Source organism: Drosophila ananassae, chromosome 3R (genome assembly GCF_017639315.1).
Source record: "Drosophila ananassae strain 14024-0371.13 chromosome 3R, ASM1763931v2, whole genome shotgun sequence".
Taxonomy (NCBI): Eukaryota; Metazoa; Arthropoda; class Insecta; order Diptera; family Drosophilidae; genus Drosophila; species Drosophila ananassae.
The window spans coordinates 11,551,672-11,564,753 of record NC_057930.1 but is presented as its reverse complement, the minus strand read 5'-3'; the positions used below and the strand labels follow the sequence as shown (position 1 = coordinate 11,564,753).

The 13,082-nt window shown below is 49.5% G+C and overlaps 1 protein-coding gene across 18 annotated transcripts in view; it reads right to left on the bottom strand.

The window, feature by feature from the left end:
- Positions 1 to 961: 961 nt before the first annotated feature.
- Positions 962 to 13,082, bottom strand: part of LOC6507136 (chromodomain-helicase-DNA-binding protein 7) — a 45,282-nt gene continuing 33,161 nt past the window's right edge. For all 18 annotated transcript variants that reach the window (XM_044716337.1, XM_044716335.1, XM_044716342.1 and 15 more), the window contains 6 exons: positions 7,230 to 9,507; positions 6,926 to 7,160; positions 6,661 to 6,859; positions 6,360 to 6,597; positions 5,615 to 6,260; positions 962 to 5,545 (listed from right to left, as the gene is read on the bottom strand). In XM_044716337.1, the coding sequence (XP_044572272.1) occupies positions 2,713 to 5,545; positions 5,615 to 6,260; positions 6,360 to 6,597; positions 6,661 to 6,859; positions 6,926 to 7,160; positions 7,230 to 9,507 (6,429 nt within the window). In that variant the 3' untranslated portion in view covers positions 962 to 2,712. The remainder of the gene's footprint in view (positions 5,546 to 5,614; positions 6,261 to 6,359; positions 6,598 to 6,660; positions 6,860 to 6,925; positions 7,161 to 7,229; positions 9,508 to 13,082) is intronic.

Here is a 13,082-nt window from a genome sequence, read left to right as displayed (position 1 = left end):
TAAATGGTACTTTATTTTCTGATCGGATAGGAATTAGCCGAGCTACGCTAATCGGAAGGTGGGGAAAGCGGAAAATGGGGGAAGCCCGCAATTTCATGGGGGCCTTGGAAAATTTGAAAAAATTTGAAAATGGTATTTAAGCAATATTTTAAATGAGGAAACCTGGTTTATAGAACGCTGATCACTAAATGGTACTTTATAATTTTATCGTATAGGAATTAGCCGAGCTATGCTAATCGGAAAGTGGGGAAAGCGGAAAATCGGGGAAGCCCGCAATTTCATGAGGGTACCCCTTGGAAAATTTGAAAAAATTTGAAAATGGTATTTAAGCAATATTTTAAATGAGGAAACCTGGTTTATAGAACGCTGATCACTAAATGGTACTTTATAATTTTATCGTATAGGAATTAGCCGAGCTATGCTAATCGGAAAGTGGGGAAAGCGGAAAATCGGGGAAGCCCGCAATTTCATGAGGGTACCCCTTGGAAAATTTGAAAAAATTTGAAAATGGTATTTAAGCAATATTTTAAATAGGGAAGCATGGTTTATAAAACGCTTATTATTAAATGGCACTTTATTGCCAGCCCCAGAGCCAGCGCCAACGCCGATGTACAATCTGCATCTGTATCTGTGTCTGGGTATCTGGAGTTGAAGTGCGGCGATGTATCTGTTAGTCGGGATGGAGGTAATGCACGATTCTTTGGTGATGTGGGACCTGCCCGGGCCATCCAATGGCGTCCCTGGCGATCGGCGCCACTGCTTGCCTTGTAAGTGCCTGAAGGTGGGCTCGTGTCACGAAGTACACCGAAAAAAATTGTGATTAATAAGAAAAGAATAGAAGAAAAAATTAAGAACTGATTTGTAGATTATTCGGATTTCAAATGGGGCCAGCAATGCGCTTTCTAGAGCCGGCTGATGGAAATAAAAATACCCCCACCACCCAGTTATAACAAAAATATGGTTTTAATTTTTGAAATTTATTTTTTATGTTTATTTATCATCAATATCAATAGTTGATGCTTGGTTGTTACTTGTTGCTGTAGTTGCTTCTTCTGGTTGTTGTTGCTTTTTGTTGTTCTGCTGTTATATTATAATTTTAATTACGATTTTTACTTAAAATTTAAGTATGCAATATATGTTGGTTGTTTGCGTTTTTGCGTTTCATTCATTTTTGTTTACGTTTCATCAGAATCCATCGGTTTCGTACAAAGAGCGAACAAAATAAATCCATAATTGGTTTTTTATTTACCCATTCGAGTAATTATGCATTATGCGCTAATTACCGATCATATACCTTATCATCAAACGTGCAAGTTTCACATTCTCCTTGTTATTCAATTACATTAAAATTGATTTAATTAAAAAATTCTATTTTTCAATAAACGTTTTTTTGTTTTTTTTTTTCATTCGTTAGTTGCGCGCCTGATCGTCTGCTTAAGGGGGGGATGATGATTTTGTTGATTTTTCTTTCATTTTCTCATTAATCATAATTTTTTTTTAGTTTTATGTTTTTTGTTGGGTTACACAAAGATGCGATTTGTTTAAAAAAACATACGAATACAAATTACAATTACAAAAAATTAAAATCTACACACGAACGAAGCTTCTCTTCTATCCATTTCTCCAAATCCGAATCCGATCCACTTCGTCCTTATTTCCATTCCTTTCACTAATTACAAAATTAAAATAATCGAAAAATTACACACAAAGAGTAGAGAGTACAGTATACAATACAAAATAGTGAGGGAGTTTGGGGGGATTAATGTAAGTGGAGTGTGTGGATTGAATGATTCGGCCATGAGAATACACGGTTGTGTCTTACGATATTTAAAATGTTTAAGCAATGCGAGAGCCATTTTCATATGGGGTCATAGGTCATAGGTCATAAATTATGTACAGGTATCGTATATATAGAGACTTTTGCATGTGTGTGAGGACAGCGCAGGAAACCCAAGTATCTGTGTCTCTTATTTTTGTATCTCAACTATAATTATGTGTGCCTGTTGTGTGGTGTTGTGTGTATAGTCGCTTATAAATTATGTGTGTGTGGGTGTGTGTGTGTGTGTGGTTGCAATAATTTAAACGGATAATCTTTATGCAGCAGCATTCGCTTCTCTCGTTACAATTAAATTATAAGCGCTTTTTAATCATGTTCCGTAACTGTATGAATATTTTTAAGCAGTCAGTTTAAGGTGGAATATGGAATACCTACTCATGCTCCAGTTGTGCAGCAGTTGGAGCTTAAATAAGTAATTCGATTGGAATTAGAGGAGCTTCTGCCGTTGGACCAACAGACGGGTTGCAGCAGTGTCTGTTGGTGGCCGAAGGCATCACACTCCACAAGATCGCCAATCGCCACATCCCACCCTACCCTGAGTCCGCTCCTAACCTCTATATATAGTTTATATATGCTCTTATAATTTACACAACTTTAAGCTTAAGGGATCTAGTGGTAACAGTTAGCCTAGCATTTAATTTTCGTCTCGACCTCGTCTGCATCTGTTTGCTCATCATCGTCTTCCTTCTCTTGATTCTTTGCTTCTGCTTGGGTTCATCTTCTTGTTGTTGTTTTTTTTGTTGTTGTTGATGTTGCTCTTTTTGTTGTTGCGGCGCCTGTTTAGTATTGGCTCCTCCTGGTCCAGATCCTAACTTCCGGCCTTTCGGAGGAGCCGCGTCATCCTGCTAGCGCTGTCGCTCGGATCTGCGCAATACTCATTCATTCCGCTCCTCCGCTCCGGATTCGCTTCCTGCCGAGAGATTCAGGCTATTGGCGTCCGCCGAGGAGCGTGTATGTCGCGTGGATCTCAGCTCTCGCCGCTTCTCTGGTGGCTGGCCTTCAGCGGAAACACTACCCTGTTCGTTGCCAGATCTCGGACGCTTTAGCCTGTTGGAGGAGCGACGGTTCTCCTCGGCGGCGGCAGCAGCAGCCGCAGCCGCCGCCGCTGCAGCGGAGGAACTGGAGGAGCCACTCAGATTGGCCGCCGAAGTGTTTCCGGCCGTGTCCAAGTCCTCAACGCTGCCGCCGTGGCTGCTACCCGGATTTCCGGATGCCGCCGGCTTCTTGAGAATGGGCTGAATGATCAGCTCGTCCGCCTCCTCGTACGGTGGGGGCAGCTTCGCCGCGTCCGCTGCATTGGTGATGGTTAGCGATATGCGCGACTCGGAGCGCTCCGATCGCTCGCTGCTCGTGCTGGCACCACTGCTGATCGGAGGAGCAATGGTGATGGTCGTCTGACTCGGCAGATTGGCCGCCAAGCCGGCTGCAGCCGCTGATGATCCCGATCCGGATGCAGATCCTGAACCCGATCCCGATCCGGAGGCATTCAATGGCGTTAGCGTAACCTTATCCTGTTCCGCGGACATGGGTGCTGGCGTGGAACTGCTGCTGGAGCTGCTTCCGCCTCTCAAGCTCTTCTCGATGCTGCTCATGCTGGCTCCCAGGTTCAGGGGTAGTCCTGCTGCCAGGGCGGCAGCCGCCAGTTCCTCTTTTGTTGGATGGATTTCGCTGCGCGACCGCTTCGATTTCTGCTGTTGTTGTTGCTGGTGTTCAGCGTCCAAGGCGGCAGCATAGGCCGCTGCCACCGAAGAGGATGAGGATCCGCCGGCCGATGTGGGAATCAGTGATATACCCGATCCCAGTCCCAAGGTCTTGGTGTAGTAGTCCATCTGTTGCTTGAAGGCATCCTGTTCGCGCTGGCGCTTCGATGAACTGCTGTTCCCTGAGGAGCTTCCACCGCCGCTGGCACCACCGCTCGAGCCTCCAGCCGATCCGCCTGTTAGGCCGGCCAGACTGGCCAGGGAGCCGGGTCCGCTTAGTGGCAGTGATCCTCCAGCGGCCGCCATCGCTTGGGCAGCCATTTCGGCCAAGAAGGCCTGCGAGAAATCACTGGTCATGCCTGGTATCTGAGGCAGTTGAGCTGCCGCTGCTGCTGCCGCCGCCGCCGCAGCCGAGGACTTGGCGCTCTTGCTGGAGGACGACGACGAGGTGGCCGTATTCGAGGACGATGTGGACGGCATTTTGCCCTGCGAGAAGGCCTGCAGAGCGGCAAGATCGGTTGGCAGGGCTCCCCGGGCCAAACTCTCGAGCCACTTCTGGTGTTCCTTGGCCTGGTCGTTGGCAGACTGGCTGCTGCTTCGCTTGCTGGCACTGCTGGAGGAGGTGCTTCCACCGCCGCCACCACCGGACGCCGAGCTGGAAGTTCCCGGCAGCGGTGGCATGCCCAAGGAGCTCATCAATCTGGTGGCCTGCGCCAAATCCATATTGCTCATTCGGCTCAGGGACTCCAGCAGAAGAGGATCTGCTCCCGGCATGAGCAAGCTGCTCAGCTGGGCCATGTCCGCCGCCGTGGGCGTAACTTGGGGCTGGCTCCTGCCGCTCGACTGCCTGCCACGACCCGATCCTGAGGCGGACGAGGACTGGGTGGTCGCTGTGCTGGCTCCACCCATGCTGGCCATGGCGTTCATCAGGCTGGCCGCCGAATTGGCAGCAGCCGAGGCGTTCCTCGACTGGCTGGACTTGGACTGCGACTGATGCGATTTTGATTGCGTGGAACTCGTGTTGGAGGCGGAGGAAGTGGCTCCGTTCAGCAGGTTGTACTGCTGGGCCAGCTGGTCGTAGGCGGAGCCGAGGCCACTGGATCCCAGGGAGTACGGGTTCAAGCCGCCCAGTCCCATGGGTGGGTAAAGGAGCGATGGATTCGGGAACAGGAAGGGGAATCCTGCCGCCAGTTGAGAAGCCGACGGCGCAGAGTTCTTTCCTCCGGCGCCTCCCGACGAGCCACCACCTGATCCTCCGCTGCTGGCGCTCAGGGCCGCTGCCAGTTGAGCTGCTTCGTTCTGGGCCTGCTGTTGCGCCTGTTGCTGCTGCTGCTTCTTTTTGCTCGCCGACGATGAGGACGAGTTGGAGGAGCCGCCGCCAGACTGGCCTTGGTTCTTGCTGGATCCCGCCGCTCCGGAACTGCCTGTCAGTCCTCCAAGCGATGGTCCGGCAGCAGCCATCAGCGCTGCCAGCGACTGGGTGTCCATACCGGCCAGATTGCCCAATCCTCCCATGCCCGCCAAGCTGGCGAACAGATTCATGTTGTTCAGGTTTCCAAGCCCCGGTATATTCGCCATTCCGGGCATTCCACCAAATGGCATGGAGAGCAGCGGATTCTTCGGATCAAAGGCAGCCAGTGGATTCTTTGGATCGAATGCTCCTAGTCCGGGCAGGTTGGCCAGCAGGTTGGGATTCAGGCCGGCCAGAGAGCCGAATTGCAGAGCAGCCTGATCCAAGGCGGCAGCCGCAGCCGACTGCTGACGGGATGACTTCTTGGAGCTGCCAGAGTTGCCGGCCGGCGACTGCGCGGGATTCGGCTGTTGTTGCTGCGTGTGCGAAGAGGAGGAGGCGTTGCTGGAGTTGGACGACGGTCGGCCACCGTGCGACTTAACCGCCGACGAACCATAACTATCCATTGAGCTGGGCTTCGGCGAAGGGGCAGACATTGGGTTCTGCATCTGCTCCAGCCACTTGGGATCCACTTCATAGTTGGGATTCTCCGTGAGCCTGAAAATAAAAGAGGGAATATAAACATTAAAGTGCATCCTTGGCATAAGGTAGATATTCCACACTCACCATTGCATCAGCCGCTTGAGCTGCGGAGCCTTGTTGCCGCCGAGACGCTTGCCCGTCTGCTTGTTGATCACCGGAACGGGTTCCTCTCCAGTGAGATTCTGGGGGCCAGCCATCGACTGCTGTTGTTGTTGCTGTTGCTGCTGTTGTTGTTGCTGTTGTTGTTTCTGGAGCTGAGCGGCACTGGGGGATTGCTGGGAGGAGCTGCTCTGCTGGCGATTGGAGCGCCGGCTGTTGGCACTGCTGGATCCTGCTCCTCCCCCTCCGACGTAATCAATGCTCAGCTGGTCGCCCAAAGGACTGGTCATGTCGGACAGCCACTTGTTGACCTTGACGTCGTGCGGAGAGTTGGCCGAGTATTTGGAGCTCAGCTTCATGGCCTGTTCCATTTCGGCCAGCATGTTCTCGTAGGCTTTCCTCTGGGCCGGTGGCAGGAACTGCATCATCTTTTGTTGTTGCTTGAGGAACGTCTGGGGATCGGTGGCCATCGTCTGGGCCAGAAGGGCATTCAGACTGTCCTTGGACGACAATCCGCCCATGGCCATGTTCTGCAGGGCACTCAGGCCGCTGCCGCCGGCTGCTCCGCCGCCGCTGGCCGATGAGCTTCCTCCGGCGCCGGATCCTCCGCTTGACGATGCGCCCTTGGACTCTGTAATAGATAGATACGGTCGATTAGTAGGGAATTCCATGGTTGGTTGCCAATCCTCGGGCGGGTGGTAAAAGTAAAAGCGCAGAGACTCAAACTCACTTCCGGGCACTGTGGTCACAGTGATGGTGAAGGGTTTCTGGTTCGATTGCTGTTGGCTGGACGAGGATTGCAGATTGGCCGGCGTCACCGAGACGCTGGGCGGAATCTGCGGCTTCTTCGAAGACGGCAACGATGGATCCGGGAAGGTCTTCTGCTCCTTGGCCGCTGACAGCCCGAGCACAATCTCGTCCAGCTTCTTGCGCTTCTTCTCCTTGCCAATCACAGGCTCTTCAATGGTCTGAAAATAGAGATTACTCTTAAAATATATCCGGAGAAGTCTTCTAGTCTCTGGGAAACCTACGCAATTATTCTTTTTCATTAGCTTGTTGAGGGTGTCGTCCAGTTTGCTCTTGCTACCCATCGAGGGGAAGGCTGAGCTGAGGGCCGCATGCACGCTGGATTTCTTGGAGGGCATGGAGAAGTCCTGCACCTCGCTCAGGTCGATGGCCACGGCATTGGAAGCAGACTTGAGCATCTCCGTCATGTTCATCTTGGGCAAGCTGCAGGGATTGGAGTGGAAGGTGGTCAGTAAGGAGTCATTATAAAGGGATTCGTGGTAGACCCACCTTGAGGACAAGTCCATGGGTGCGCCCATTGAGGGCGGTGGCGTTTTCAGGGCCGGCACAGCTGGCTTGCTGAACTGGCCAGAGGATTGCCGGGAGAGTGAGGCGTGTTGGTGAGCGGGTGGCGGTTGCATGCCGGATAGGGCTGATGAGGAGCCACTTCCACGTCCCCGGCCAGAAGATCCACCAGTCAGGGCCTCCATGTTAGCTATCTCGCTTTCCCAGTCTTTAGGGGCCACTGGAGGGAGGAAAGTAAAGAAAAATGAGATATTTTGAACACTCTTCTTGATCTTAATGGAATACTTACTTGTGGAGCTGTTGAGGAGGGCGTGTAGCTTGGCCCTCTCCGTCTCCACGTCGATGGCAATGTGACGCTTACGCTTCTTGCCCAATCCGGAACCGGCACTGGGCACATTAAGGCCACCAACTCCTCCAGCCGAGGCGCCCGTGGCCGCACTCAGCGACATGCCAGGCAGCAGGCTGGACAGCGAGGTGGCATTACCACCTGCCGCAGCTGCCGCCACAGCAGCCGCCACCGCAGCATTGATGTTGTTCGCATCCAGTAGCGGTAGAGTGGAAGCACTCACGGGCTTGGATTGGCTTAGGGACTGGGACAAGCCGGTTGCGCCGGAGGAAGCGGCCGCCGAACTGGCCACCTGCTGCATCTGCGAAGCTTGGAGGTGCTTGGTCACACCCTGGTCCGTGGTGATGGTGATCACATCGGGTGTGGTGGAGCGGCGCTCCAGGCTGCTCAGGTGCGGAATGGATTCGTGGAGAGCGATGCTCAGATCGGTGACTCCCTTGCAGCTGGCGAAGGCACTGTACTTGCTGTCGACCGGCCACTTGCCGGACTCCACGCAGGCCACAATGTGCGCAATGCGGCGCTCCAGGGCGAAGTCCTTGAACCAACGGATCATGCACATCTCCAGCTTGGGCTTCTCCAGCTTCTGTTGCTTCACCGCCGCCGGTTGGATGACCTCCAGGTCGGGGAAGCGGGCCTTCAGCTCGGCCGCCTGCTTCTTGCACTCCTCCTCGACGGCCTTCTCCTTCTCCTTCATGACCTCGTCGTCATCGGGATCTGTGGGACCGGCCACAAGGTCGAGGATCTCTTGATCGCCAGCTGGCTTCTTGGCAGCCGTAGCAGCCGCTTCGGTTTCAGTGGCAGGCGAAGCTTTCTCGGGGGTTTCAGGAGCTTCAGCAGATGGCTTCTTCTCCTCCTTGTCGCTGTCCTCGGACTTCTCCTTGGATTCCTCCTTGGACTCTTCTGGCTTTTCCTCCTCGGGCTTTGGAAGTGTCTTCTCCTCAGACTCCTTGGCGTCGGACTCTGCTTTCTCGGGAGATTTATCCTCCGAATCTGCTTTGGGCGCTTCCTCCACTTCCATTTTGGCAGATTCTTCCTCAACCTCAACCGACTTGTCCTTGTCTTCAGGGGACTTCTTCTCCTCCGATTCGGGGGTCTTTTCAGGAGAGGATTCAGCGGTAATTTCAGCCTTCTCCTGGCCATTCTCGGCTGGGATGGACGCCTCCTCGACCTCCATCTTCTCTTCACTAGCCTTGGACTCTTCAGTCTCGGAAGCATCTTTGTCAGCCTCTGCTGGGGACTTCTCCTTCTCTCCAGCCTTGGCTTCCGGTTCAGTTTCCTTTTCGGAATCTTCCGCCTTCACAGCATCGTCCTTGACTTCCGTTTCGGACTCAACCTTGGCGGGTTCCTCCTCCTCGGACGTATTGGGTTCTGGACTGGCAGCTTCCTTCTTGTCGGCAGTCTCCTCCGCCTTGATTTCCTCCTTGACGGGCGTGCCCTCCTTCTTGATGACACTTTCGTCGGTCATCAGTTCATCGTCCAAGTCTATCACCTCGTTCTTGACGGCCTTATCTGCGGCGGCCTTCTCAGCGGCGGCTGCCTTCTCGGCTGCCGCCAGTTTCTCGGCCTTCTCGGCGTTAAAAGCCTCGAGTTTGATGGTGCGCTGGATCTGGGCCTCCAGTTCGCGGATGAATCGCTTCTCCGACTCCCCGAAACTGAAGTTGGGATCGTTGAAGATGAAGGTCTCGGAGCGGTAGAGACCGTGCTTAAGTACAGCCGTTATCAGTTCCTTGTCGTGACGACCCGGCTCCCACCAGTCCGGTGTGTCGGCGTTCATGGTGCAGAGCTTCAGCCGGTCCTCCAGCTGGGGGTTGCGGGCCACTTCCCGAAGCTTTGACAGGAGCTCCAACCGATCCAGTATCAGCTTGGCGTGCTCCTTCTCGATCTCCTCGATAATGCCCTCCAGTCCACGCTCGGATTCGGCCAGTTTCAGGCCCGCTTGGCGCTTGCACATGGTGACAAACACCTTGTAGTAGTCTGTTAGGGTTTCGTCGCTCTTCCGCTCCAGATGGGCCATCTGCTTGAACTTGGTCCAGTCGGGAGTGAGGGTGCTGGCATTGTTGCCGCCCATGGGCGTGGAGAGGTGAAGGTCGACGCCGTAGCCGGTGAGGACTCGCAGGAATTCGTATTCCTCGCGTCGGTTCCACTTCTTGGGGATGAGCTGCAGGCGTTGCGATTCACGCTCCTTGGCGGCCAGCTCCATCTTCCCCTGCCGCTCCATTTTCTGAAAGGATAAAAAGAAATATAATTATTGTAACAATTTAGATTAAGTAGTAATTATAATTATAATATTGCATGCTTTCATGTAATAGTTATATTAGAAATCCAGTTGTTAGGAGTTCCATGACTCAATAGATTAGTCAGATCCCCTGATCACCACTTTTCATTCAACTTATTTTTAACTTTTTTTACTCAAGACACCAGATAAGATAAAGTCCATAATTACGTCGTACTCAGTTACAAAGAAAAATGTCTTTCCTAATCTCAGAATTGAAAACAGTTAGGTATTTCAGTAATTATTATAATGATTTGGGTCAGGTTATCGGGAGAGACATGGGCTAGGCATTAAAGAGTGGGTAGTTTAGAAAAATATAACCATTATAGAGGTTATAAACCTTATAGCTATTAAAGGACTATATTTCGGCATAGTTAGGCAACCCTGGAAGTGGATATAAGAGCCAAGAGCCATCCCAGAGACCCAGAAACATAGGTTCTAAGACTTCATAGAGTGCAGAGTCTAGAAAACAAGAACCATTTGACAAGACAGGAGAACTATATTTATTATAAACCCTATAGCCATTAAAGGAATACATTTTGGCATAGTTAGGTAACCCTTTAAGTGCATATAGAAGCCTTCCCAGACACCCAGAGTCATAGTTTCTAGGCTTTATGGAGTGGAAAGTCAAGAAAACAAGACCCATTTGACAAAAATAACTAATTGAAATTAAAACTATAATTATTTTTAACCCTATATCCAATAAAGGACTATATTTCGGCGTAGTTAGGCAACCCTGGAACTGCATCCACATCCCAGACACCCAAAGAACACCCCGATGTGTGTCTGCAAGTGCAAATTCATTACGAATATTTACACAATTTTTGTTCAAAAAAAAAAAAAAAAAAAAAAGAATTAAAAAGCGTCCACCAGGAACGACCCCTTCAAATGTAATTCTAGACCCAAAGGGGGTGAGAGAGTGAGTGGGACCATCACCACCACCACCCTCTTCTCTTCTCGGTGGTGCTCTGGGTGGTGTATGTAAGTAGAGGTATTGATGGTGGTGGTATATAGTAGGGGTAGTAGGGGTGGCCTCATCATCATCTGCCGTCTACCGGGCCACTAATACTGAACTGGAACTGGAGGAACTGACAGCCACTGCCTCTTTCGAATTACACACACAAATTTTTGCGAAAAAAAGAGAAACAAATGCGAATGGCGAGCACATAACGAAGCCAGAAACAAGACAATGCCAAAAAAAAAACAAAAAAGAAAGGATAAGAGAAAGAGAGAAGAATAGAAATGAATAGCAAACTGAAACTGGAAATACAATAAAATCATAATAATAAAAGTAAAAAATCCATTTTACACCCCTAATAACACTCCGTCAGGAGGACAGAGGCCAAAAGGCGACAGGGACCGAGTTCCAGAAGGGGGTGGAGAAATAAAAACAAAAGCACAAATAAAAAAGAGGGGGAGTTACTATAATTAGATGATATTATTAGATGATATTTAACTAATTTGTTAGCTAATAAATATTAGTTTTAATTAATAAATAGGCAAAAATTTAATATTTTTTTAAGTTTATAATTTTTGAGAAAAAAAGTTCAAACAATATATTATTTCCAGTGTATAAACACGGCGCAATGAGCATGGTTCCAAGTACACCGTGCTCTGCAATGGCGCCCAACGGGTCCCAAGAAGGGTATGGAGAAGGAGCAGGAGCCAGTGCCAGTGGCAGAGCAGGAACAGGACCAAGTAAAGGAGACACGAAACGGAGACGGAGACAAACAAATGAATCCTGTGAGACCAATTGCACGCGCCGCAGCCGAAGGAGTCCACCCTCGTACTCGTCCTGGACCTCGTCCTCGTCCTCGTATTTATTCGTAAAATGTGTGTGCGAATGTGTGTGTTTTGGAGTGTGTTTTTGTTGTTTGTAGGACTGTGTATTCCTCCTCCTAGTTAGTTATGATAATAATAATGGTGGGCGACGGCGCACAGCCAAGTAAAGTGAAAGAAACAGAAACAGAAACCGAACCAGAGCCAAAGTAAAAGCCAAAGCCAAAGCATCGCAAAACGACTAAATTGCAGGGCTGTCACAGAATGTGTCGTAAGGGGACACATTAGACAACAATGGGGATACAGGATAGGGGATTGTAGTGTTTGGGGGCCATCCGATATAGTTTTCTTCTCAAACATGATTTAATTGCTTGCCTTTATTCATCATCAAATGGAGTTATATTTATTAAAAGAGAAGGATAATTAGAAGGATAAGTACTCGCGTGAACCCGCGTGGGACTAGGTGGAATGATATTTTCAACTACCTCTGAACCTCTACATCCTCATAGAGATACTAGATACTGCACTATAGAGGTAGAGATACTATACTCCCTCTAGTACCTCCAGAAACTCTAGTACCTCTACCATCTCATAGTAGCTCCAGAATCTCTAGTACCTCTATCATTTCATAGTACCTCTAGAACCTCTACTACCTCTGGTACCTCTAGTAATCACTCTTAGTACCTCTACACCCTCTAGAACCTCCTAATACCTCTCGCACCTCTACTACCTCTAGTCCCTCTAGTACCTCTATGACCTCTAGTATCTCTATTACCTCTTAGTTGTAGTCCTCTAGTACCTCTACTACATCTAGAACCTCTAGTATCTCTACTACCTCTAGAACCCTACTACCTCTACTACTTCATAGTACCTTTACTACCTCCAGTACCTCTCTCATACATCTAGTACCACTTACCACTTCTACTACTACAACTTTTAGAACCTCTAGTATCTTTAGAATCCTACTAACTCTAGTTATGCCTCCTAGTACCTCTAGGACCTCTAGTATTTCAACTACCTCTGGTACCTCTACTTCCACCAGTACCTCTAAGTAGTAGTCATCTAGGCCTCTAGAACCTCTAGTACCTCTTCCTACCTCAAGTAACTCTCCTACATCTAGTACCACTACTACCCCTGGTATCTCTCTACCTCTACTACATTTAGAACCTCTAGTATCTTTAGAATCCTACTACCTCTAGTAATACCTCCTAGTACCTCTCTTTAGGACCTCTAGACCCTCTAGAACTAGTACCTCTAGGACCTCTAGTATTTCAACTACCTCTGGTACCTCTACTTCCACTAGTACCTCTTAGTAGTAGTCATCTAGAACCTCTTCTACCTCTAGTACCTCTTCCTATCTCTACTACCTCTCAAGTACCTCAACCACCTCATAGTACCTCTAATATCCTACTACCTCTCCCATTACTTATCAGGTTATAACATGGAAATATATGTCTTGCGAATTGGGGTAAACATTCAGAGCTGTAAAATAAACACGATTTGCGTGGGTAACTCCGATAGCTTCACCCCAAAATTAGCACGAAAGCAATGAACCCCTTGGCACTACGACTACAAGTACAGAAGTACCCACCAACCAGGCACATAAAAACATACATATCTCATAGAGGACTTCTATCTGGTTCTCAAATAAATGTAAAATCAAACCGCAAACAAAGTGCAATCCCAGTAGTGAAGTGCATGTCCTCTAGACACAGGAGGGATGTGAGGGAAAGGAAAGGAGTGCT